The sequence below is a fragment of the Ovis aries genome, chromosome 13, assembly GCF_016772045.2.
Source record: "Ovis aries strain OAR_USU_Benz2616 breed Rambouillet chromosome 13, ARS-UI_Ramb_v3.0, whole genome shotgun sequence".
Taxonomy (NCBI): Eukaryota; Metazoa; Chordata; class Mammalia; order Artiodactyla; family Bovidae; genus Ovis; species Ovis aries.
In genome coordinates this window covers 44,672,314-44,699,053 of record NC_056066.1, presented here as the reverse complement: position 1 = coordinate 44,699,053, position 26,740 = coordinate 44,672,314, and the positions used below count along the sequence as shown (strand labels likewise).

The 26,740-nt window shown below is 51.0% G+C and overlaps 1 protein-coding gene and 1 pseudogene across 4 annotated transcripts; one reads left to right on the top strand and one right to left on the bottom strand.

The window, feature by feature from the left end:
- Position 1: 1 nt before the first annotated feature.
- Positions 2-25,913, bottom strand: PITRM1 (pitrilysin metallopeptidase 1). Of its 4 annotated transcripts, XM_042229708.1 has the most exons (27): positions 25,850-25,913; positions 23,834-23,936; positions 20,205-20,311; positions 19,883-20,034; positions 19,338-19,452; positions 19,163-19,259; positions 18,401-18,561; positions 16,378-16,504; positions 16,050-16,138; positions 15,427-15,555; positions 14,751-14,864; positions 14,495-14,591; positions 13,569-13,703; positions 12,143-12,281; positions 7,192-7,308; positions 6,105-6,237; positions 5,246-5,366; positions 5,070-5,146; positions 4,696-4,861; positions 4,363-4,463; positions 3,711-3,831; positions 3,458-3,514; positions 2,897-3,009; positions 2,184-2,309; positions 1,330-1,475; positions 1,016-1,118; positions 2-936 (listed from the first exon to the last, which is right to left on the bottom strand). In XM_042229708.1, the coding sequence occupies exons 1-27, from the start codon at positions 25,900-25,902 to the stop codon at positions 837-839; spliced, it is 3,099 nt and encodes a 1,032-aa protein (XP_042085642.1). In that variant the 5' UTR covers positions 25,903-25,913; the 3' UTR covers positions 2-836. The 4 variants fall into 4 exon arrangements, with proteins under 4 accessions (XP_042085642.1, XP_042085643.1, XP_042085645.1 ...); XM_042229709.1 differs by lacking the exon at positions 7,192-7,308; XM_042229711.1 differs by lacking the exon at positions 23,834-23,936.
- On the top strand, positions 21,267-22,275 carry LOC114117585 (histone-lysine N-methyltransferase SETMAR-like; annotated as a pseudogene).
- Positions 25,914-26,740: the final 827 nt, after the last annotated feature.

Below are 26,740 nucleotides of genomic sequence, written 5' to 3'. Positions count from 1 at the left end.
CCACTGTGCCCAGTGTCTTTATTTTACATGGGAGTTGAAGACCTCGGGGTGTGCGGGTGGCTGTCAGGGTTCTGTTGGCAGAAACAGACAGGTGTTTTCTAGGGAACTGGAGCTGGCCACAGGCAAGGGCAAAGTCACCGGAGGAAACAGGCAGTGCTCTGACCTGCAACGCGTGGGTGGTGCCCAGCGCACAGATGGCCCTGGATCAGGGAAGGTGATGCTGCCAAGGGGGAATGGAGGCATGCACCCCAGAGTCTGCAGAGAAGGGGCCCCCACTCCCACCCTGTGTGCCTGGAGGAGGAGGGGGCTGGGGGAGAGTCAGTGCCCCTAGGAGCAGAGCCTGACTGGACACAGTTGCCCCACAGCCAGTGAGTGAAGGCCAGCGTCAGCAGCGTCAGGACACCTCATGCATTTCTCCATAAAGTCCCTAAAAACTACTTCAGCAAACAGTCATTTAAAATAATGCCTAAAGCGCAGGTAGGTCAGAGTCACCTTTTAGTTTTAAAAGGCATGCACTAGGACAGTAAAGTAAAACAGCACTTAAAGCTTTAGAAAGTCTCAAGACTATATACTCTGTGCGTCTCTGGCATGTAGTGAGTAATGATTTCAGTTAATTTCTTTGTGATCACTATTTCCTTCTTCAAGACGGAAGAGTTTTCATCTGACTTGCCAGGCAAGACCTTATGCAAAATTTTAAGAATGATATCAAATGATATCATGTATATACGATCATATATATTTGATATATAAATAATATATACACATGATCAAGAGTCTTGCTAAAAAAATAACTTAAAAGGTGAGGAAAGCAAGGCCCTCGGAGTCAGGAGGCAGGGTCACCGCTGTCTTACGACCCACGACGGGTCCTTAGCGATGCTCGCGTTGTCTGGTCCGAGCAGAGCCATGCCGTGTGTGTTTCTCCTGGCGCCCAAGTACCTGGAGGCAGGGGGGCAGTGGTCACTCAGGCACCATGGGGTCACAGGGACTGGACACTAAGCACCCAGCTCCCACTCACCTGTTGCTCACATTGACCAGGTCTTCGTGGCAGACGGCAAAGAGCTGCTCACGGTGTACCTGCTTCATCTCATCTGAGAGGCCGTACAGAAAGTGGTCCAGGCCTGAGAGTGAGTACAGGGGATGGGATGGGGTGGTTCTCAGGACACACAGCCACCCCCAGCCTTCAGGCCCCGCTTCCACCACAGGTCTCAGCACTGACCCTCAGGCCCACTCCTCCCGACTCAGCTGAGACGCTGGGCAAAGGAGGAAGCAGAGTCTCGGGAGGACGAGCTCAGGCACCAGGGCTCCAGGTGTGTCTGCTACACCACGCACCTTTATCTGAAGGTGCCACCGGAGCATCCACGGCAGAGAAGACCGAGAGCTTTGCCTCGTCAATGTCCTGCTGGGTGAACCTCCCGGCCTTGGCCCAGTCGATGGCCTTCATGAAGGACTGCAGTGTTTCCGTGGAACGTGGATCCCTGGAGACCCGAGGAGTCAGACACTGACGTTTATCAACAAGGAACAACCAAGTATGACGCAATTTGTCCACACTTTGGGGTCATCAGCGGCTGTTTTCATCAGCGGCTGTTTTCACATGGTACAGACACCCCAGTGCTCTGGACACTGACGAGTGGCCACAAAAGCCACCAACACTATCCCTGGAGACCCAGCCTGTCACCCTGCGAACTACACCTCTGCCACCAGGACAGGGACTGGCCAGAGGGAACAGAAGACACATGTGAGACGCCCCAGACGCAACAATGGCCCCTGCGGAGGCCAATCTCCTGCATCCTCCCTGAGCATGGAATCCTCCAAGGTCCTCACACAGGCACGTGGTCCCCAGGGCATCTGTGAAAAACGCCTGGTTTCTGTCCCTCTGGAGACCCATGGCCCCCGCACGACCACAACCACGTCCAGCCCGTGAGAAGGGAAGCCCCTTCTTCCTTGGGGTGTCAGTCCTGCCCTCAGGCAGCGGGGCCGCAGGATGGAGACGTGAGCGGGCAGGAGAGTCTGTGGCCCCGAGGACCCAGCCCGGCCCCAAGAGTTTCCAGGTTGTCTCCCAAGCACCCTGGTCACCAACCCCAGAGCTGTTTCAGGCCCAGGGTTCCCAGGATTATCTGTCCCCACTGCTGGGGGGTGAGAACAGGGGAACGTCTTTCTGAAGTGTGCAGTGCACTCAGACCCACCTGTAAGAGTAAAGTGTGAACATCCCGCCGTAGCTGAGCCGGGCGCCTCCGCCGTAAGCACCACCTTTTTCTCGAATTTCCGTGTGTAAGAATTTAGCAGTCATCAACCGTGCCAGGATCTTGAGGCTGAAAAGATAAAAAGATGCACATTAACAACAGCACAGCTGGCAGGGCAAGACTAAACATAACACAGAGTGATCCACGAGGGCAAGAAAGACGCGAGCAAGGTGAGGCCTGGGTGATGGGAGGGATGGGGGCGGGCCCACTCCCTCCTGCCCCGCCGCAGCATTTGGGTGTCTTAGGTGAGTGGCCTCCACCGTGAGTGCGTCCCTCCCTTAGAAAACATGCTCCAACAGGGAAAATCTACCAGGCCGCCGCATCCCCATGACGTCCACCATGAGCAATGACAGCGTGCCGCCCTGCCCAGGGTCTCCTCTATGGCGGGGCGGGGGGCATGTGGAGGGTGAGCCTGAGCTCCTGGGAGAGGTGGCGGGCCGCACATGGCTCTGCTCTCTGGCAGGGACAGGGGGTGTGGAGGAGGGCAGGAATCCACCTGTCCACACGTCTTTTTTCAGGAACTTCTCTTTCTGTGATATACGGGAAGTTAAGTCCTCACATCCAGGGAAGGTGGTCCCTGTCTGTTTCTAAAACCACATCTTGCCACTCATCAGAGCCCTACATAGTGCTGCTCCTGAGGGCCCAGCCCCATGCACCTGGCGTGGTCCGGGGATGTATACGGGGCGGTCCTGATGCACTCGGCAACGTAGTTCACGGGGAACGGAAGCAAGAAGTGCGTCTTCATCTGGCAGGGCTCGAAGGTGGGGTCCTGGGGCAGAGGCCAGGCGGTGTCAGTGCCACATGGCCAGGACCCTCGAGGACCCAGAGCCCTGACCGTGATGCCCTGGGCAGCAGCAGCAACCCCGTCCACACATAACAGCACTGGCAAGCTCGCCCCACACAACCTCCACAGGGTGGAGGTGGCACATCCCAGCCCGCCCAGAGACCTTGGCTCACCTCACCCACTCCCTCCCAGGGCCCTGAGCATGTGGCCTTGTCTGGTCACTTTCCTGGAATAAGTGCCTTTGTCTTTCCTAGGGTCATCGGGAGCGGGGTGGGGGGTGCGGGTGGGAGGTGAAGTGATCCCGATACAGCAGTGATGTTTGAACAGAGGTGGACTAAACATGAGGCATCCACACAGCACCTGATGGCCTCAGACACAGGCTGGCCATGGAAGGGACGGCGAAGTGGGCAGGGCGCGAGAGGAAGGGACTCACCGTCACCAGCCTCCTTATGACTGGGCAGCTTCCGCTGGATGCCTTAGGTGCAGGTTTCTGGAAGTGAAACGTTTCCCAGAGAAATGAGTAAACCCTGAAACGCACGTGAGCGGGTCAGGTACATTCCAGAAACAGCCTGGATGCTTAGGGTTCAGGCAGTATAGGCTCTGTGGCCTGAGTACCCTTCCATCGTGAAGCTCGGGGAGCAGAAGTCCCCTCGTCCTTGGGCCCCAGGGCGGGCCCCGAGCCTCACCTCCACCACGTGCAGGCACACGGGCCTCTGCTCCTTCTCACTCCGGCTGAGGCTCCTCAAGAAGGTCTCCACTGCGCCCTCCACCTGTGACATCTGTTGGGCAGTCGCGTTCACAGAACATCTGTTTAAAACAGTGTATGCACAGAACCATTACTGTGAAAAGATTACCGAAGTGTAAAGACACGTACATGTAGATGTACAAACAAAAGCTGAGTAAACCAAAAGCCACATGCTTTTCTTCACCACATGCTTTCTGGGTACGAAAAAGCCTGACCCTGCTCTTGGCCGGCTCAGAGCTCTGTTTCCCTGAGGAGGAGGAGGTGCAGAGAACAACCCACCCCCAGTGCTTTCAGGGCCATGGTCTCAGCACACACACTGTTGAGAGGAAGATAAACCTTCATTCAAGAAGCACTGTTAAGTAGTCAGAGGGTGGTGGTAGTTCTCCACCCTCTCAGAAGACGTTTCTCTGTGGTTCCTCCAACCTCCACTGAATCAGACACTATCATAAAAAAGCGTCTGACAAACACTGAGAAGACCTGGGCTCTTCTCTGCATGCTGTGGCCGCCCCCGAGCACTCCCTCTGAAAAGCCTCTCCACACCACACTCAGCAACAAGGAGGTTAAGTGCAGCCTGGAGGCCAGCGCGGCCCTACCTCAGGCTGTCACAGCTCAGCAGGTGTTTCCAGATGCGCAAAAGATTCCCCAGGATGGGCTGCAGGTTAGTCATCTCCGCAATTCTCTTCATCAGCAGCACCTGAGTCAGAGAGCCCATAGGGAGAGCCTGGACCAGACATCCTGACACAGGGACACAGGTGTGTGTGTGTACGCGTGGCATTCGCACTTGCCCAGCTCGAGGGAAGGGAGCTGTGGCTTGAGAAAATAAGGTGAGAGAGAACACTTCCCGCCCCCCCGCCCCGAAACCTGGCCAGTTCATGTTGGCCAATCTGTTAAGAGCCCCGGAGAGGCGGCCAGCCTGAGCACCTCACCTGGTCCATCCCTGCGAAGGTCTCCTGCAGGTCCCCCGCAGGTGCCAGCGTTCTGCCCGCCCTGATGGACGCATAGAGGTGGCCCGAGTCGGGGACACCATTAGACAGCTCCTGGGCGGCCATCCTCACCAGCACACGGAAGTGCTCCTCCTCCTCAAGGCGGGGGCTGCAGCGGAGAAAGCCGTGATGAGCCCCGGGGACACAGCCACGCCCCCGTCCCCAGTGGGAAACCTGCCAAGGGCAGGTTCTCAGGGGAGGGCAATGTCGAGACTCCAGCAGGGACCAAGGACCAGGCCTGCGACCAATCACAACAGGGCACGGTGCTCACAGGACTGGGTCCCTGTGTCTGGGGTCACGTCTTGGCAAATACCTACTCATTCAGTATCTCACTCCACAGATGCATCATGTCTGCTAGGTTTCTATCGAGGCAGAAGGAGGAGAACAGCACACCCTAAACCAGGAGGGAAGAAAGAATTCTGACCTTCTGAAAAAGAAAAAAAGACATGGGGAAAACCAACCCCCACCAGCCTGCCCCCGAGGAAATGGTCACCTGCTCGTAGGTGTTGAGGTGTGAGTCGTCGGGGAGCACCTGGGGGGCGGCAGCCAGGCCACCCGTCTTCAGCTCCACCTGCTGGGCCAGCTCTCGGTAGTCGAGGCTGCCGCAGCCCAGCCTGTGCAGAGAGAGCACAGAGTCACCGGGCAGGGGGTCCCCTGGGCAGGGAGTCCCCCGACTGGGCCCCCGCCCACAGCAATGCCCGCCCAGCAGCTGGGCTCCCCCACCCCAAGCTTTGTAGCCCCCAGGTACAGGCAGCCTCGGGGGTGGGGGACCTCAAAACAAGCTTCTCTGCACTCTCAAGAAGTCACTTCAACACGGATGACGCCTTGGGAGGGAATACCCTCACTGCTGCCCCGAGTGCAATATTAACTAACTGTCCCAAATAAATGAATAACTGAAGCCAAGGTGACGACCGGGCTATCCCGGAACCCTCTGCCATGGAAGGCAGGCAGCAGGAGCTGTACTAACGAGGACGGGGAGCAGTGGGCAGGTTCTGCGGGTGACCCCAGGCCTACACATCACATTTAAAGCTTAAGGCTTCTGATGAGAAGAATTATCCTCTTCATCATTTTAAAAAGAATCTAGTTCAGATAGCTGTGTATTACGTTCACAGTTTATACATGGATTTTAATGTACTACATTATAGTAAGAAAGTATGATGTCCAGGAGGAAAATTCTCAACATATACACCATCCACCTTTCTGTAACAACACTACGAGATTTGAAAAATAAAACCATTCACTGACAAGTGACACTGATGCATTGAAACAGGACACACAGTGAACAGCCCCGAGCGACCAGGGAAGACGTGCCGGGCTCTAGAGGCGCGCGTCCGCCCCATGCAGCCCCTTACTTGGTGAGGACGCTGCAGAAGAGCGGCACGTAGGGCCGCAGCTCCTCAGGCAGGGCGTTGAGGCTGGAGAAGGCTCTGAAGTAGACCACACCATTGGTGGGCTGTGCGCAGTACTGGACTGGCGTGTCCCCAGCTGCAGGAACAAGGGTACTTCTTCATATTCTTACCAGCAAAGTTTTAACAATGTAACCATCATGTAATATTTGTAAAACACTAAAGTTTTTCAAGGATGGAGTTTTAAATTTTATATTATTATATTAGCCAAAAAACACGATTCATTCGCCACACATCATCAGACAACTTTCCCTGCTGTACTTTTGTTACGGTAGAACCTGGAAGTCTTGAGTTGCTCTGTGAGGAACCAGAGCAGAGCAGGGACCCTCGTGCGGTGTCTGACCACCTGTGGTCCAGCACCGCCGCCTGCACTCAAATCCTGGGCATGGGGGGACACTGGCAGCCCCTCCCACAACACACCCCACACGCCACTCACCGCCAGGCCCCTCGGGCACTACCCTGTGTTCTCATTTTCACATCCCAAGCACAGTGTCTGACCTGCAGCAGAGCTGAGCACTACTCATGATGAATTACAACACTGACTCAATGAACTTCACTGATAAACCAGACCTGAAGGGGACGCTGACCTGGCTTCCCAGAAGCCTGGGCCAGAGAAGGGGCTTTGCCGACACTCACACACGAGTAACAACAGACACATCATGAGTCAGGGGTGCTCGCGCACAGCCAGAACCCTGGCTAGACATGGACACCACGAAGGCCAGCGCTGGGGTCAGACCTGCTCGGGCAGGAGGGGCTGTCACATCACGGCCACGGGGAGCAGTGTCAGCACCACGGGCGAGGGTCCAGTGTCCAGGGGAAGCGAGCAACGACCCCTCTGCATCCCACAAGGCAACACCCAGCGCTGTGGGCCTCCGGACCCCATGCCCTTGAGAGCCATGTGCACACACACAGGGGAACCCAGAAGCAGGGGCTCAGCATTGCTGGACCCAGGACTAGAAACGGGGGCGCAAACATCCTCTGTAGACATCCACCGGTGACTCTCCTCCCAGGGACACTGGTACCCACCACTGACCTGCTTGTACCACCTCCAGCTCCGTGAGCGGGATGCAGGGCTCGACGTCCGACACCCTGAGCGCTGGCAGACACGAAGCATCTGGAGGTTGACTCTGCTGAGCCTGCAGTTCCAAACCTATGGCGGGGGGCGGGGCGGGGGCGTAGCAGCAGTGAGCATCCAAGCCAGCCCTTAGAAGCCCCTGCTCAGCCCCTCTCCTGTCCTTTAGTTTCTGTAGTCTCCCCTGGGCGCAGGGAGCCCCACAACGCTGGGGTCGGAGGTTGCCAGAACCAGAGAAAGCAGCACAGTAAGCAGCCAGCAGCAGTCGTCTCCCCAGCTCATCCTCAGTGACTTCAGAGGACAGGTTTGCTGGGGGAGGGGAGTTTGTGCAAGCAGTTCCCACCCCCATTTTATATCACAGACTGAGCTTGTGGGTTGAAGTACACTAACTCTGTACTTGTTTACTTGTATTTCATCTTCACTCATCTTGGCAATATGCTGTGTGATCACATAACATTCACAAAGAAAGAAATGGGTGAACACTTCCAGGGCCTGATCTTACACTGATGTGAGGGAGGGGTGACGGAGGATGGACGGACACCCTCTCCTTGAGTTCCTGCTCAGACCAGGCAACCCGTGGGGAGGGGGTGTCACAGGGTGCAGTCCTGTCAGCCTGAGTCACCTCACCCCTACCCTGAGTCTCTAGCACCGGGTTCCCCACCTGGCCTCACGCAGGCCCAGGGAGCCAGCTCCACATACTTCTTGAAGCCCCGACACCTTCAAGGGCCCCACTGGGCCACTTTTCCTCAGTCAAGTGGAGCACCCCAATCGCTGCGCCTCAGACATGTCCTCGCATCCTGAGAAAGCCCCCTCGCGCCCTCTGTCCTGGTGAGCATGGGGCAGAGGCCGCATGCTCCACCACAGGCCCTGGTGGCCCAGCCACGCCCCTGCACACGGCACACACGATACAGGCCCCAAACTGGAAGACTGACTTTCCCAACAAACTAACACCCATTCCTACTTCTCATTGGTGCTTATCTGCAGACTGGACCCCGATTCACAGACTCTTTGCACTGAGTCCACACTCAAGACTTACTGACCTGACACAATGGTAAATGCACTAGGCTGTGTCCTATGTCTCCAGACCACTCTGCCATGATCTTGTAACCAGGGCCGCCATCCCTCCACAGGCAGGCGTGTGCTGGAACATACGAGTTGTCTTAACGCAAGACACCTCCACGGCCAGGCCAGGCACCTGATAACTCAGGGAACACACATCTCTGTGCTTGGTTGTGGAATTACCTTCTGTGCCACAAACAGCTTGGAAAATGGATGGACCACATTAAACTAAAAACCTGACAGCAAAGGACACTGTCAGCATGAAGAGGCTGCCTACACAGCAGGCAAGTATTTGCAAATCTAATGTTACTGGCAAGATATCCAAAATATCCAAAGAACCCAGTAGCAAAAACCATCCAATTAAAGAATAGGCTGAGGACTGAACAGTCATTTTTCCAAAGACAAAGATGGCCAACAGGTATAGGAAAAGGTGCCCCAAACCACTCACCAGGCATGATAATAGTGTGTGTCTATTACTGTGCCCACAATAAAAGACAGAAATGGTAAAGAACTAGTAGAAGCAGAAGAGATCAAGAAGAGATGGCAACAAAACACAGAACTATACAAAAAAAGATCTTCATGACCCAGATAACCATAATGGTGTGATCACTCACCCAGAGCCAGACCTCCTGGAGTCTGAAGTCAAGTGGGCCTTAGGAGGCATTACTACGAACAAAGCTAGTGGAGGTGATGGAATTCCAGCTGAGCTATTTCAAATCCTAAAAGATGATGCTTATGAAAGTGCTGCACTCAATATGCCAGCAAATTTGGAATACCCAGCAGTGGCCACAGGACTGGAAAAGGTCAATCTTCAACCCAGTTACCAAGAAGGGTAGTACTGAAGAATGTTCCAACCACTGGACAACTGCACTCACTTCCCATGCTAGTAAAGTTATGTTCAAAATCCTTCAAGCTAGGCTTTAGCACTACATGAACTGAGAACTTTCAGATGTTCAAGCTGGTTTAGAAAAGGCAGAGGAACAAGAGATCAAATTGCCAACATCCGCTGGATCACAGAGAAACCAAGGGAATTCCAGAAAAATATCTACTTCTGTTTCACTGAGGGGTAGCTGTGACTCCTTTTATCCATTTCTCCCACCATCCACCCAACTACAGCCTTTGACTATGTGTATTGTAACAAACTGGAAAACTCTTAAAGAGATGTGAATACTAGACCACCTCACCTGTCTCCTAAGAAACCTGTATGCAGGTCAAGAAGCAACAGTTAGAACCTTATATGAAACAAATTACTGATTCAAAATTGGGAAATAAGCATGACAAGGGTGTATATTGTCACCCTATTTATTTAACTTCTTTATAGAATACATCATGCAAAAAGCCAGACTGGATGAGGCACAAGCTGGAATCAAGATTGCTTGGAGAAATATCAACAATCTCAGATATGCAGATGATACCACTCTAATGGCGGAAAGGGAAGATGAGCTAAAGAGCCTCTTGATTGAGGGTACAAGAGGAGAGTGAAAAAGCTGCCTTAAAACTCAGTATCAAAAAAAAGCTAAGATCATGGCATCTGGTCCCATCACTTCATGGCAAATAGAAGGGGAAAAGGTGGAAACAGTGACAGATTTCCTCTTCTTGGGCTCCAAAATCACTGTGGATGGTGACTGCAGCCAAGGAATTAGAATAAGACTGCTTCTTGGAAAGAAAGCTATGATAAACCTAGACAGTGTATTAAAAAGCAAAAACATCACTATGCCAACAAAGGTCCATATAGTCAAATCTATGGTCTTTCTAGTAGTCACATATGGATGTGAGAGTTGAACCATAAAGAAGGCTGAGAGCCAAAGAATTGATGCTTTTGAACTGTGGTGTTGCAGAAGACTCTTGAGAGTCCCTTGGACTGCAAGGAGATCCAACCAGTCAATCCTAAAGGAAATCAGTCCTGAATATTCATTGGAAAGACTGATGCTGAAGCTGAAGCTCCAATAGTTTGGCCTCCTGATGTAAAGAGCCAACTCACTGGAAAAGAGCCTGATGCTGGGAAACACTGAAGGCAGAAAAGGGCGGCAGAAGATGAGATGGTTGGATGGCATCACCAATTCAACAAACATGCACTTGGCCAAACTCCGGGAGATGGTGAGGGACAGGGAAGCCTGGTGTGCTGCAGTTTATGGGCTCGCAAAGAGCTGGAGACACTGAGCGACTGAACAATGACAACAGAGATTACCTGGACAAACTGTGGTAAGCATCTCACAGCATATAAATACATCAAATCATTATGCTATACATCTGGAACTAATATGATGTTATGTCAGCTACTCCTCAGTTAAGAAACAAAAATCAGGAGGCTTTCCTGGTGGCTCAGTGGTAAAGAATCCACCTGCCAATGCAGAAGACACAGGTTTGATCCCTGATGAGGGAAGATCCCACATCGAGCCTGTGCTCCAGTGCCCGAGGGCCGCAACAACTAAGTCCATGTGCCCTAGAGCCCGTGCTCTACAACAGAAGACGCCACCGCAACGAGAAGTCTGAGCACAATGCGAGAGCAGCCCCTGCTCGCTGCAACTGGATAAAAGCCCTTGCGGCAACAAAGACCCAGCACAGTCAAAAATAAATAAGATTATTTTAGAAAATTATAAACTTATGGTTACCAAAGGGCAAAAGGAGGTGGGGAGGGATAAATTAGGAGATTGGAATGAACATATACACGCTACTAAAGTACATAACCAACAAGGACCTACTGTAATAGCACAGAGAACTATATTCAATAGTCTGTGATAAACTACAGCGGAAAAGAATCTGAAAAAGGAACAGAACCACTCTGCTGTACACCAGAAACTAATACAACACTGTAAATCAATTATACTTCATTTATACTTTAATTAACAAATTTATGGAAGACCTTAAAGTAACTCTCTACATACGTAAAGAATTCAGAGATTAAACAGGTTACACATCGACATTAACTCTGTCTTCACAAAGTCAAATCACCTCAAACTCAGCATGATCAAGTCAACCCCACCTGCTGACATGCCTGATAAAGTCTTCGTGTAATCCCAGCCAACTTTTCAGGGGTCGGGAGGTGGGTGGATGTATATGTATTCCTGTGTACTGTGTACATATGTAAACGTCACATGCTGCAACCTGCAACTGCTGTATAGAACCCAGTGGCTCTGATAAACGCACAGCGTGAGCAGCACACCACCATCGAAGGCAGGTGCCTCCGCCCCAGAAGGCAGCCCCATCCGCTGTGGCCTCACGGCCTGTGAGACTCACAGACCCCGCGTGTCCCAGTGTTCTGGCCCTCGTTATGGCTGAGCAGAATCCCCCCATGTGGACACCTCAGTTCCCTCTCTGTGTGGACACATGCGGGCCTGTCAAGTCCCGTGCGGACAGACACTTTCACTTCTCTTGGGTGAACGCTCAGGAGTAGGACTGCTGGGCTTTACAGGCGGTGCAGGTTTACCACGTAAGAAACCACAGACCCGTTTCTATGTTCACAGTGCCTGCACCAGAGGCACCCGTGGGGGCTCCGTGAAGAATGGAGACCTGCCACCCCTGAGCCCACAGCGCACTCTGTCCCCAGGACCCATCTGCAGTCAGCCGCAGACTGCCACGCAGCACGCACCCAGTGGCCTATACAGCCTCGGTAAGGAGAAGGCATCTGTGAAGTGTGTAAATGCATAAACCCTGTGAAGCCACCTCTCTTCCAGAACACCTGCCTCTCCTGCTGAATCACAGGATATAGTTTCTGAGGGGAAGGTCAGTCTTGTTGCGGTTAATACAGAACTCTGCAGGCAGCCGGCAGAGACCTATTGGCTGAAACCAGCCGCCTCCTTACGCTGGAAGCTCGGTGGGGCTGGGTGAGGGTGGGGCAGCTGCCAGACCTGACCTTTCTCATAGATCTGCTGCTTGTCTTCCGGGGAAAGAGAAGTGACCTTTTGCTGCAGTTTTTCTGTTTCCATCTGTGCTTGCTTCTCGGAATACTTTTCATCTGGTTTCATGGATAAAGTCAGCTTGTGCCGATTATTCTGCAACAACCAGAGCAAGAGAAAAGTCAATTAAAAACACGGTCTTATGGAATCCAGCATTGAGCCGGCCTCCAGCAGGGTGCGCTTAGCCCCACAGTTCCATTTTCCCATTTCTCACGGTGATGACAACAGAACTTGCCCCACGAGGTTGTGCATGCAGAGCCCGGGAGCCACAAGCAATCCTTGAGGCCACCTGCTCTGCAGGGACCATGTGGTCCACACGCCAAGCTGCTACCACCTGAGGCATAGTCACTGTAGTTCCTATGTCTTAACCACAAACGCATCGACATTCAACAGTGCCTTTACACCTTGGTTGTACAAAGAAACCACCGGCACCTTTTAATACCATAATAAACCTTTGGCTTTAGTCTAAGTTGAAGATAACGGAATAAAATAATTTTTTACTGAGTCTTCATAATACCACTAACCTCTCAAACCAAAACTAAAATCAGTATTTTATAAACCGTGAGGACAAAATAGATGCTGATCTAACACGACTCAGGTGACACTGGGCCCCTTGACTTACTGCACTAGACACACACGCCCACAGAAAGCTCAAGTGTGACACCACAGAGCGGGAGGACCACAGCACGTCAAGCACCATGTGCAAAATGGCTTGTGATTAGAGATGAAGAACGAACGGCCAGAGCAGGTGCCCCACCCCAGCACGGGTGCCCAGGACCACGACCCCACTCACCACAGGACAGTCCTCCCCACCCCCACCCACCCAGGGCAACAGGGGAGATGACATTCCCCTCCATCAGTGACGGTCCACCAGGGAACACACACAAAGCACAAAAGCCCACAAGTCTGTGGAGACAAATGAGTACCAAAGAGACCTTGGTAAAAACAACCAGAACATTCACACACTTGGGCAACTCGTCTCGTGTTCAATACAATCTATTAGCAAAACAGAACAAAAATACAGGGCGACCCCCTGGGGTCCAGGTTCAATCCCTGGTCTGGGAGCCAAGAACCCACAAGCCAAGAAGCGCCCTCCTCACCAAAGCAATACAGGCAGATGCTCCATTAAACACCCGCCCCACCTCCACCCACCCACCCACACACACACTCACTCATACACAAAAACCCACCTGCATGAATATCTGGAAAACAGAATTTTTAAAGCTAATATATGACCATTTACATTTTTAATCAACAATTAAAAAATTAAATCTCATATTGTCAAAACTCGACTTATACAATGCAGAGTATATTCCTAATGTTCCCTTCATTATTATAAAATTCAAGTTCAAAATTACAGACATAAACTCTCAACTTTCTTACCTTAAAATACTGTTTCACTTTTTCTTGCAAAAACCTTGGATTTTCCTTCAGGCACTTTCGGAACTGAGCCACCTGACTTCCGAGCTTGAGGAGCTCTACGGGGTCCCCGTCATGGTTCCAGCAGGAAGCAATGTACTATTGAGGGGGCAGGTAGGAGAGTCACAACAAGCCATAGTAACCTGCAAACCCTGTGTCTGCCCAGCAAACATCCAAGCCTGCCTTTTCATCAGGACTCAGCTTCTAGACTTAAAAATACCACAGACAACTGCGCATGAAGAAAATTAAATCATTTTTTTTGGCTAGAAGAATAACTAAACTCATGATTTTTTTCCCCTAACAAATTAGAAAGCACAGATTTAAAGATTACTTTTTGGAAAATATAATTATGAAATCATGCTAAATCCCTAACCATTTAAAGTACTCCCTAAATCTATTAAAAAATAAGACATCGGAAAGCTAATGAAGTAAGCAAATAAAAACAGGAATGATGTATTATAAAACTAAATTAACAGTAATTTTATATCAGATCCAAACACCATAACTTCTCCAGTTCAAATGAAAGGTGCTATGAATAACAATCTGTATTTTCAAGAACCACTAACTGGGCTTCTCTGGTGACTCAGTGGATAAGAATCTGCCTGCCAATGCAGGAGACACAGGTTTGATCCCCGATCCGGGAGGATCCCACATGCCATGAAGCAACTAAGCCTGAGTCTCACAATTACTGAGCCTGCAGCTACTGAAGCGCAAGCGCCTAGAGCCTGTGCTCTGCAACACAGCGAAGCTACCACAACGAGAAGCCTGCACAACACAACTAGAGAAAAGTCTGCACAGCAATGAAGACCCAGCACAGCCAAAAATAAATTTTAAAAAACCACGAACTAACACACAAAAAAAAAGAGACTGAGGAGTTTAAAACTACGCACAGACGTCAGGGTGAGTCCAAAGCTGACGGACTGGTGCTTCATCTGTATTTCAATTTTATGAAGTAATGCTTCAATGCGATCCTCTTCAAATCCTTTCCTACAAAAACATCAAGAACTCAGACACTGAAAAATCCATATGTCTCAACAATAAGGCTACAAAGGTGACATTCAAACAGCTGCCATGAAGGACTGCATGTGATGTGAGCCTGTGTTCGGGAACGAGGACCCAGCCCAGCCCTGAAGGCGCCACACGTACTCGATGACGTCATCTAGCGTCCGGTCCACTATGTCCCGGACCGTCTGGACGTCCTTCTCTGCGATGCCCTGCAGGCCCACGCTGAAGTAGGCCTCCCGAGTGCAGCCATTGTACCTGGTATGAAAGCAGGTGACACGTCAGAATTTGCACGCCCCTCCATCGCTGGTTGAGAAGACTCTTCACTGAGATCAGAGCCTCTACAGGACTCAGCCAGGAGGGCAGCTCCTCAGGTACCCGCTGCTCAGATACGATGCCTCACACTCACACCCTTTTAGTTTTTCCAAAAACCACCACAATTAAAATTCCAGAGCAAAACAAATCTAGAGAGCTTTACCAAATGCTATCATTTCAAAGGACTTCTAATGGCCTGACTTTTCAAGCAGGCAGCAGCATGCCACTCTTGGAAGAGTTACCTTGTTGGGTTTTTTTGTCAATTGTCCACTGCAGGGGACATCTACAGCTTGTGCTGGAAGCACAGCTGGGGCAGGAAGAGGGCCCCTCCCTAACCACAAGGTATGGAGCCACCTATACCACTGATGCCCCCCAGCCCCACACCCTACGAGCGGCCAGTAACCCCTGCCCTGCAGTGACCAGCCCAAAATGTGTCCAGACACTATCAGGTGTTAGAAGTGGCCCTCACCGAGGAGTAATGATCTGATCTGACAGTGACACGCACCCAACATCAGGAGAGAAGTCTGTGCCAAGTCCGGATTCAATGAGGGCTTTGTAGAAGGGGGCGTTGGGGCCACTGATCAGGAGTGAAGACAGAAGGCTCAGCGTGAAGGCTTCAAACGTGTCGGTGATGCTTCATTTATGAAAAGAGGGGAAGAGAGGGAAATGGTTGGCTCATGGAAATGTTTTCAAAACTATTAAAACCACAATAAACACTTTTATTTTCCAAAGCAGCTGAAATTCTACTAGAAATTCTTCCACTTCAATCTCTATTTTAATAGTTACATGGGCAAAAGAGCATTTCTTGACTTGTAAAACTCTTACACTGTGGGACCTTGGGGGTCCCACACCATGAGCAGACAGTGACAGCAGAGCAGGAGCCCTCCCTGCCCATACCCCTCATGTCAGGCCGCTGGGGTCAGTCTTGAGTGAACAAAGCTTCTCAAGGTCAGATTTCACAGGGCTCTTTTCACGTGGAGAGGCACTGTGACCCTAAACCCAAACCGTTCCACCGCTGTTAAAGACACCCCACATCTAATAATACCACTGAAGGCCCAAATCCCCCCACCCATGTGCTCCCAGGGGCGCGTCCCCACAGGGTGGTCCGCGTGAGCCTCACACACTCACTCCGGCAGGAGAAAGCTGACACTGATGGTCGTCTGCCCCGAGGGGTCCTCAGCCAGCGAGTCTGGGGCACACGTGATCTGGAACTCCCTCTGCAAGGGCACAGGCGTGCGTCAGCGGGCGCAGATGGGCAAGGGCACCTGACGTGCAGGACATTCCCTGTGCTTCTTGTCAGGGCAACTGTGCTTTGGCACTGACCACCGCTCTTCCGGCTGGAGAACCCTCACACCCAGGGCAGGCCCACAGCGCTGGAAACCCTAGGAATACACACCCCACCTGCATGTCACACGCTCACAGGCCTGCTGACGCGTGACTCGGACCCAGCTCTCACCGGCTCATCCCAGGGCTTCTGGGCTGGCACTGACGTCCGTGGCTCAATTCTCTGAAATTTACTCAGGGCCTCTTCGTGAATTTGCTTCAGATGCTGCTCCAGCGGAAAGTTACCATAAGTGAAGAACCTGAAGTTTGAGACAGCACCTTAGTCTACATCAGGCTCTGTAAGAACCAGAGGGTGTCCAGGATCTAACGGCCAGAACACGCCAGTCCCCATGCTGATGTCAACTTCACACAGGAACACTTGTTTCACTTAATTTAACCACAACACCGAATAGAGAGGCTTCTGCTCTTTTCTCAAGATGTGGTTCAAACAAAGCATAGATTGTACAAAAAGGATTAATTAAAATCTGGCAAAAACTGCTCTTCATTTTGAATTTACTATAAATGTGTTAGAAAAACCAAATAAACTACACATTAAAATATTTAAAACCTAAGCTACAGCACCACAATAATCTAAGACTAACAACAAAATTTAAAATGTCACAAACATCAAATCTGGGTCACAAATCTCAGATCGCCCATATTTTTAGGACAACACATTACTTACTGGGATAAAGAGCATAGTGCAGACCTCATCTTTTTAGCAGAACGCAGTCTGAGCTATAATTAAGGGCCTGGGAGCTAGTATCCTATAGATCCCGTCAGCCTCCCCCTCAGAGCTTTAGACAGTGCAAAGCCAGCAGTGAGGAGCACCTGGCTGTGCACACTGGTCCCCACACGCCCAACTGGCTCAGCCCCAGGACCCCTGGGGGAACGGCCACGGGTCTAGAGCAGGAGGCCTGCCTTTGGGGCCAGGGCAGATCTCAGAAGTCACTGAAGATGTCAAGGATGAGTGTCAAGGAACTTCCTCAGGCCACCGTGGGGACAATTTGAGCACTAAAAAGTTTTTGAATTTCATTTGGTGATCACATGGTCTTAAATATATACACATATGAAAATATTTCCATGAGATCATTATGGGCCATGAGGGGGCAATGTCCCACCAGAAAGGGTGCTTAAGGGACACAGCAAGGAAAGGCTGCCTGTGGGCCTCGACTGATCAAACATCTCAGGGACAACTGGAAATCAATCTCGGCATAGGTGGTTTTATTCAATCATTTATTCTGTTAAATGTGAAAACACTGTTATCTCACATAAGAGAGCATCCTTGTAAACATCTATGTGTATCCGTGTATGTCTGTGTATATCTATACATGTCTAGTTGCCTGTTACTACATGTGTCTACGTGTGTCTACATGTGTCTATGTACACACCCAGAGGACAGAGCTACAGGCTGAACACATGCATGTGTCTACGTGTATCTACATGTGTCTATGTATACACCCAGAGGACGGAGCTACAGGCTGAACACATGGGGTTCACTGATCTACTCCCTACACTCTCTTGGATGATTAGGAGTTTTCGTAATTAAATTTTTTAAATTTTACACTTAAAATAGTTTTTCAAATGACTTTACATGACTGCTTAAAGTATTTGTAAACTACTGTTGTTTAGTCACTAAGTCCTATCTGACTCTTTGTAACCTCATGGACTGTAGCCTGCCAGGCTCCTCTATCCATGGGATTTCCCAAGAAAGTATACTGGAGTGGGTTGCCATTTCCTTGTTCAGGGGATCTTCCTGACCCAGGGAACAAACCCACGTCTCCCGCACTGCAGGCAGATTCTTTACCACTGAGCCACCAGGGAAGTCCTTGCAAACTGTCAGTGTTTTATTATTAATCATACCTGAAACAGGCAATTGATCAGAGGTTGAATGACACAGCTACCTGTCTGGGGGCACCTCTCCAGGACTGCGTCCACCCTGAGAGGAGGATCACAACTTCCTGTTATACCATGCCTCAGGCTGAGCTGCAGAGGCAGCAGGCACGGGCCGCGCCTTGTGGGTCTCAGGGCGTGTCCACGCACAGCAGCTCCCGTCCACTGCCTGTGGTCGTGAAGGAAGCCTCCCAAGCCCAACTCAAGAGAAGCAGGACAATGGGGGAAAGCAGCCCAGCACCAGGCTTCCCAGGCAGTGTCACCTGGCATTGCTGGGGTGGTAGTGCACGGCGTGGAACTGTCTGAGCTCCTCCCATGTGAGGTCGGGGATGCACAGGGGGTCCCCTCCGGAGACCACAGAGTACGTGTGGTCAGGAAGCAGGCGGTTCTGAAGGTGCTGTGAGAATATCCTCTCGTTATCTGTCTTCAAGTAAAAATACACATGTAAGTGAAAACCAGCACACACACTGCTCACATGTTCAACAAAGTAGCCGCATCCTGGGAGTGCCCCTGCTGACATCCCCAAGTACCCATGCAGATGCTTTCAGCCATGAAATGCTAATTAAGATGTGTACACTTTTTTTTAGACATGGTGCTCCTGAACACCTAACTCCAGAGTACAGTGTCAGGAAACAAAAACTCCTATGACCTGCCTTCCTGCAGCATTCACTGCATGCGGTCGTCTTTACCATAACTTGAGAGACACTGTGTCTGTGAACCCCACCCTACACCGGGCAGGAAAGAGCGGAAAACCAAGGTCTCAGGATCGTCAGGAACACAGTTTTCATCTGGCCAAGCCCCAAAGACCAGACGTCACTGTGGTCCCCACACCCTCGCTGAGAACTGCCGTCCAGCTCTTCGCCCAGCTGTGTCAGCTCAGTGCACTGTCTGCGCTAACGCCAAGTTCTCACAGCGAGGATGTTAAGTGACATAACAAGATGCCAGCCATCTGCAAAGACTGTTTGTACTCCAACATTTTATACAGTAGGATAATTTAACACAGCATGAGAGAGGGAAACACTCACAAATGCTCCCTTCATTTCATTGAAGACGACACCTTTAAAGACCAAAGGCGTCTGGGGGTCATTCGGGTCCTCATGTTCCAGTCGCCATCCTTCCTGCCTGAAGAGTGACAGATGATTACATGGTGACAGTGACTCTATCGCCGAACTAAAGCTCAATGAACCAATCGCTACATACCAGAAGTCCAGTTCCCGCAAGCACGGAAAAAAGGCTGCGTCCAAATACACGGACAGGAGGTTCTGGAAGTCCTTGGGGTTTTGTGTGGAAAATGGGTACAGGGTGTAATCACTAGCTAGACACAAAGAAGAGCAGGGTTTTAAACACAGCGGTTCCCCCAGGTTCATGACAGCACTGTTTCAGCCTCATAGCAGGTCCACGGTGTTGGGGCACAGAGGCAACAGCAGCTGTTGGGGGCGGGGGCTGGGATTGCCCACAGGGTGCCTGCCGCCAGCCCATACCCCCTGCTTCCTGCAGCCACAACCCAGACACCAGCCCTACCCAACCTCTTACAGCATTATTCCCCAAAGAAAACAGCTGTCACCTTTTCCAGAAAAAATTCAGATGCATTTTCCCTAAAATTCCAGGTTTTATAATTAACCCAGTTTTCCTAAGGGATTATGCATCAAATGGCCTCCAGACAGAGACTGGGAACTCGACCCCAGCCTCCAGGCTGCCACCCCCACATCTGAGACCAGGCAGCCCTGGCCGGGCCAGCGTCTCACCCGTGAAGGCATTCATGAATGTGGACAGCGACCGGTTCAGCATCTTGAAGAAGGGGTCTCGGCAGGGGTACCTCTGAGAGCCGCACAGGACCGTATGCTCCAGGATGTGGGGGGTGCCGCTGCTGTCGGTGGGGGTGGTGCGGAACTGCACACTGGGGACATAGCCACACGTCAGAGCCCCTCAGGGTGCGGGCCAGCTGCGACCCCGCCTGACCTAAGGGAGCTGGGGCGGGGCGGAGACTCCCCTCCCCTCCATTCCTGCTGAACCGCTGCAAGCGCCCCTGCAGGGCATCCAGACCATGAGCCCAGGATGCACACACACCTGAACAAGTTGTTTCTGTCCTCGCGGGCCAGGTGCAAATACTGTGCTCCCGTGCTGTCATGGCTGAGCTTCACGGCTGTCAGCGACAGCTCGGGGACAGGCGTCACCTGAACCAACGAGGAAATGGGGGAGTTAGATTGGCTGGAAAGGCGTGCACCATGGGGATGCTGCATCTGTGGGACCTGGCGGAAACCTCCGAGTCCAGAGTCCACGGACCAGGAAGGCCAGACCTGGGGCTAAGGACAGCACCACTGTCCCTCCTGAGCTCCCACTGTCTGCTACCATCTCCCGAGTGTGCCACAGGTGACCCTGGGAGGGAGGCATCCCACCCCACTTACAGATGAAAACTGAGCCTGTGGCTGACGGGACAATATGCCAAGATCACAGAGACTAGAGTCAGACCCCTTGTGTCTCACCGGGCTGCCCTGGAAGAGAGGGGACTTACCTGGAACGCATACCAATGAAGAGGAGCCCCGCTCAACACAAACAGAGAAAGCCCACGCAAAGCAGACTCAGGACAGTCAAATAAATGAAAAGAACTATTCTATTATTTAAGAACAGCAAACTCTTCTTCACCCCCGGGGGAGGTCTTGTCTATGAGCGCTGAATAACTTCCACTGTCCTTGGTACTGAAGCAACAGCATCAAGGCCCCACCCTTAACCTCAGCACCTTGCCACCATGACCACCACCTGGTGTGACAGGGACCTGTCTTTACTGATGCAACTTCCTGGCCGGGCAGAGGTCAAAGTTCTGCTGTCCTGAGCCTGCTCTGGGGACCCTACTACAAAAACTATGTGCTTTAAGTGGCCTACTGATGCCCACATAAGTTACAGCAATGAAACTGTTTACACCTCAGAGTTCACAACTGTACTTCTGTCAGATGTGATCAGTGTATTAGGTTGATGCAAAAATAGTCGCGGTTTTGCAATGTCGAACTTTGCCACTTGTTATTAGAATACATTTTTAAATGTGGTTATGTCATACATCATTGTAACGGGTATTTCTTGCTTTATGTTTTTTGCTAATGACTTATTACTTACTGTGTATTTTATATTTATACTATGGAAATGATGTTAGACAAAAAGCAAATCTGAGCAATTTTCTTTTGAGTTCAAAACGGGCATAAAGCAGCCGAGACAACTCACAACATCAACAACGCATTTGGCCCAGGAACCGCTAGTGAATGCACACAGTGCAGTGGAGGCTGAAGTTTTGCAAAGGAGATGAGAGCCTTGAAGATGAGGAGCATAGTGGCCGGTCACTGAAAGTTGGCAATGACCAACTGAGAGCAATCATCAAAGCTGATCCTTTTACAACTACACAAGAAGTTGCCAAAGAACTCAACACTGACCATTCTATAATCATTAAGCATTTGAAGCAAATCGGAAAGGTGTAAAGCCTTGCTAAGTGGGTGCCTCATGAGCTGACCGCAAATAAAAGAAAAATCCTGGTTTTGAAGTGTCATCTTCTCTTAGTCCACACAACAACGACGAATCATTTCTCAATCAGATTGCGACGTGTGACGAAAAGTGGATTTTATATGACAACCAGATCAGCAGTTAGACGGAGAAGAAACTCCAAAGCACTTCCCAAAGCCAAACTTGCACCAAAAAAAGATCATGGTCATTGCTGGGTGGTCTGCTGCATGCCTGACCCACTACAGCTTTCTGAATCCCAGCAAAACCATCACATCTGAGAAGCAAGCTCAGCAAATCAATGAGATGCACTGAAAACTGCAAGCCTGCAGCAGGCAGTGGTCAACAGAAAGCTCAATTCTTCTCCATGACTAGGTCCGACCACAAGCTGCACAATCAGTGCTTCAAAAGTTGAACGCACGGGGCTACAAAGTTCTGCCTCATCTGTCACACTCATCTGACCTCTCGCCAACGGATAACCACTTCTTCAAGCATCTCGACAAATCTTTCGCAAGGAAAATGCTTCCACAACCAACAGGATGCAGAAAATGCTTTCCAAGAGTTCACTGAATCCTGAAGCACGGATTTTTATGTGACAGGAATAAACAAACTTATGTCTTGCTGGCAAAAATGTGTTTATTGTAATGATTCCTATTTTAATATATAAAGATGTATTTGAGCCTACTTATAACGATTTAAATTTCATGGTCCCAAGCCGCAATTATGTTTGCACCAACCTAATATTTAAAACCAGTCTGCCTCTGGACTTCCCTAGTGGTCCTGTGGTTTAGAACCCGCCTGCCAAGAAAGGGGACATGGGTTTGATTCCTGGGTCAGGAAGATTCCACGGGGCAACTAAGGGCATGTGACACAACTACCGAAGCCTGTGCTCTAAAGCCAGGAAGCCACAACCACTGAGTCCCAGTGCTGCAGCTACTGAAGCCTTCGTGCCCTGAGCCCGTCCTCTGCAACAAGAGAAGCCACTGAAATAAGCCGCCTGTGCATTTCAACTAGAGTAGCCCACGCTCGTCACAACTAGAGAAAGCCCGTGCATGTGTGCTAAGTCGCTTCAGTCTTGTCCGACTCTCTGCAACTCCATGAACTGCAGCCTGCCAGGCTCCCTGTCCATGGGATTCTCCAGGCAAGAATACTGGAGTGGTTGCCATGCCCTCCTTCAGGGGATCTTACTGACCCAGGGATTGAACTGGCGCCTCTTTAGTCTAACCTGCGTTGGCAGACAGGTTCTTTATCACTAGCACAACCTGAGAAAGCCACACAGCAACAAAAATCCAGTGCAGCCAAAATAAGTTAATTAAAAGTAAAAATAAAATAAAATAAAACCAGTTTACCTCATAAACAGCTCTCACAGTAATTGTTTCTCAAAAAGGACCATGGTTTATTATAAACTAAGTTCCCACAAAACTTGAAATGTACAGGAAAAGAATCATGCCTCTGAAAAAGGTATTATTAGCCAGAACTATACAGAAATCCCAAGTCTCTTGAGACTTCTTTAGGGGCCCCACAACCATGAACCCCTTTAAGTGGTTCGGAGACCCTGCCCTGAATACCCCCTGCCCCTGTTCCTACAGACAGATGGTGGCTCTCCTTTACTTCTCCACAAATCCATCCCCACCCTGCTTGTGCCCAGCAGACCCTCTTGCGTCTTCCTGTTGCACACCTGAGTCCTTCTGACTGTGAGCTGCCTGCCTCTGTTTTTATTAGTGTAAAGAACAGTGTGAAACCAACATCCAGTCTACTATGTCATGTACATCATTGTCAACTATAGCATTAAAATAAAAAAAAGTTTAAGCCAAACAAAACAAGATATTTTAACATAAGCTAAGTACCTATAAGCCCACACAATCTCTCTTCTATAATCCTGAAACCTAAATGGCTCAAAACCAGAAAGATTTTGCCGAACTTTGGAGCAAACTTGCTTGATGGTAGGAACTTCACCTGAGTAGATGCGGGGCCTTCAGTCTTCAACACAGGTTATCAGCAATGCAGAAACAAAAGAAGCAAGGCCTCAGGCACTCAGGGAAGGGATTAGGGGGTCTGCTTTCATCTGAGTCAGGAAACCCTTTCACTTGCAAACTCTGCTCCTTTGAGCATCTGCTGTGAAACTGAAGGAAGCGGGGCTGGGGACACAGATGAACAAGCCCACCCCCCACATCTCTGCTCTGAGCTGACACAGGAGGCGCCCCCAGGCCCACCTGGCTGACGGTGAAGCCGTGGATCCTCTCTCCAATGCGGTATTGCAGTGCTCGCTCACAGGCCTTGGTGCTCCCCCACCTCCAGGCTCCGAGGTGGGCATTGCTACATTCAAGGAAAGGAGTCAGATGATCTGCTGGAAGACTGGCTAACATAATTCAGCAAGGTAACAAAAAACACTGCCATGTGACAAAGAATTCTAAGAAAAATGAAAACCTGCATCTGCTAAACACATTTCAGAAAATCAGTTTCCATTAAAGTCCTTTCAATTGTATCTCAACTCACCTAAGCCTCGTAATACCAAACATTTAATGTTGAAAACCTTTTATTTCTACATGTCCATAAATAACTGTAATACAATCATGTCACCAATTTCCCTTGATTCTGGGGAAAAATACAATTCTCATGTCAAGATCATGGTATCCCAATGAACTCAGACTACAATAAAGTTTCATCCCACACCTGCCCAATTAGTGAGAATTAACAATCTAGCGTTGTCAGGGGCTCACATGGCCACTGAGTGTGCACTCTGAAGGGAGACTTCAGAACAGCCCTGTCCTTATTAGATGAGCAGTTCATTCCCCTCAACGTATGTGCCCGTGAGCGGCACTCACTCCCTGGTGCACAAACACACAACAACATGCACACCATTCCCAAGGGCCCCAAACTCAGCAGCCCAAATGTCCAGTAACAGAGAACAGATAAAGGAACTATTCAATTGACAAACTCAGCCCTAAGAATGAATGGACAACAACTACATGTATCAGCGGTGTGGGCACATGATGCTGAAGCAAAGAAAAAAAGGTGCCATCTAACCAGGTAACACCGTAATGTACGACTACACAGGGATGGTAAAAACACAGGGGAAAGTAAGTTACTTCTGTAAACCAGAAGAGCAATTTCATTTAGGAGAGAGGGAGAGTTATCATGGGTAAAGGGTAAGCTTAGCCTGGGTAACAGGGACACAATTTATAGTATTTTCTACATTAACATTAAATCTCACAAAAATATTCTTTATAGAAAGTATGGGCTGAAAACACTGACTCATTCAACATTATGCAATAGTATGGGTCTATTTTATAAACAACCAACAATTCCATTCTGGATTTAGCCAATTCTAGAATTATGGGATAGAAGATTTTAACCCAAATACCCAATAAAGACAGCCCAACGACAGACACCCCCGTTTCCTCCCCTGGGTCAACAGCAGCTAAACTCCACCATAAAATAATTCTCTGAATCAGCATGAAACTAAACAATTTATGTTTCTTTAGAGAGTAAAACGTTACATTTTACAAAGTCAAAAGGAATGAAGCTGATTCAGTTTGAAACTAAATGCATTCTTTTCCCATAAATCCACTCACTAAACACGAAGTTGGAGGCTCAGACAGGGAAGAATTCACCTGCCAATGCCGAAGACCCGGGTTCGATCCCTGGGTCGGGAAGATCCCCTGGAGGAGGGCATGGCAACCCACCCCAGTGTTCTCGCCTGGAGAATCCCGCGGACAGAGGAACCCGGCGGGCTGCGGTTCAGGGGCCGCTAAGAGTCGGACACGCCCGAATGATCAGCCCTCCACCTCGGAGGCCCCATTCTCCAGGCCGCAGAGGCGCTTAAGCCCCCCACCCACAACCTCGGGGAAAAGAGCAAACGCCCAGCGAGAGCCCTGCCCGCCGCCCCCTAGTGTCGCTCTTGTCAGCTCACTTCAGGGGGCCTCCGCCTCGGAGGCCCGACCCCCGGTCCGCGCTGGGTCCTGGCCGGCTTCACCCCGCCTTCGCTGGAGGCAGCTCCCCAGCCTCGGTAACCGGACAGGGGCTCCCTCCCTCCCTCCGGGATGAAGGCCACCGCGGGGCCCGCTCTGCCGTCCTCGCACCGCGGCCTGCGAGGGCGCCCCGTCTAGAGGCCGGGCTCTCGCAGACAGAGCCCCGCACGAGGGGTCCCAGGTGGGGGAGCCACGCCGCCTCGTCCCCTCCCCGCGTCACCGTCCCGTCGCTCCCTGCCCCCAGCCCCGCCCCCTCACCCGCCGCTCAGCCTCCGGAGCGCGTCCCGTGCCCTCCAGCCGCCGCGCCACATGCCGCCAGACTAGCTTGCTGCCGGCGTGACCCCGTGCAACCCGACGCACGCCGCGGGGCGGGACCAGCCAGCCGCCTCCCAATTGGCCAGCGCGGAACTACGGTCTCTCCGATAGGCTGGCGTGAAGGGGGTGGGGCCTGTGCCCGGGGCGGTGGGGCCTGGGCGGGGAGAGGAAGGGCTGCGCGCGAGAGGGGCGGGCTTACCCCAAGCCTGGTGATTTGCCTGGTTCTCAGGCCAGAGGTAACCCCGGTCTCTGGGACAAACGTTTGGGCGCCGGCACTCTGCCAGCTCAGGCGTCCATCAGCAGCTCTAGGGCAGTGGACCGAGTAGGGCTTCACCTGTCGGGTGCCTTAGCCCCGGGGCGTGGGGCCTCGTGGATGTGGTCTGAGGCTGGCATTGCCTGCTTTCCAGGGCCAGGATTCCATGATGTCACGCTATTTTAGGAACGGTCCCAACAAGAATGTCCCCAGCCAGAATGGATGCATGTATATCTATGGCTGAGTCCTTCTGCTGTCCACCTGAAACCTATCACAACATTGTTCAGTTCAGTTCAGTTCAGTCGCTCAGTCGTGTCCGACTCTTTGCGACCCCATGAATCGCAGCACGCCAGGCCTCCCTGTCCATCACCAACTCCCGGAGTTCACTCAAACTCCTGTCCATCGAGTCAGTGATGCCATCCAGCCATCTCATCCTCTGTCGTCCCCTTCTCCTCCTGCCCCCAATCCCTCCCAGCATCAAAGTCTTTTCCAATGAGTCAACTCTTTGCATGAGGTGGCCAAAGTACTGGAGTTTCAGCTTTAGCATCATTCCTTCCAAAGAAATCCCAGGGCTGATCTCT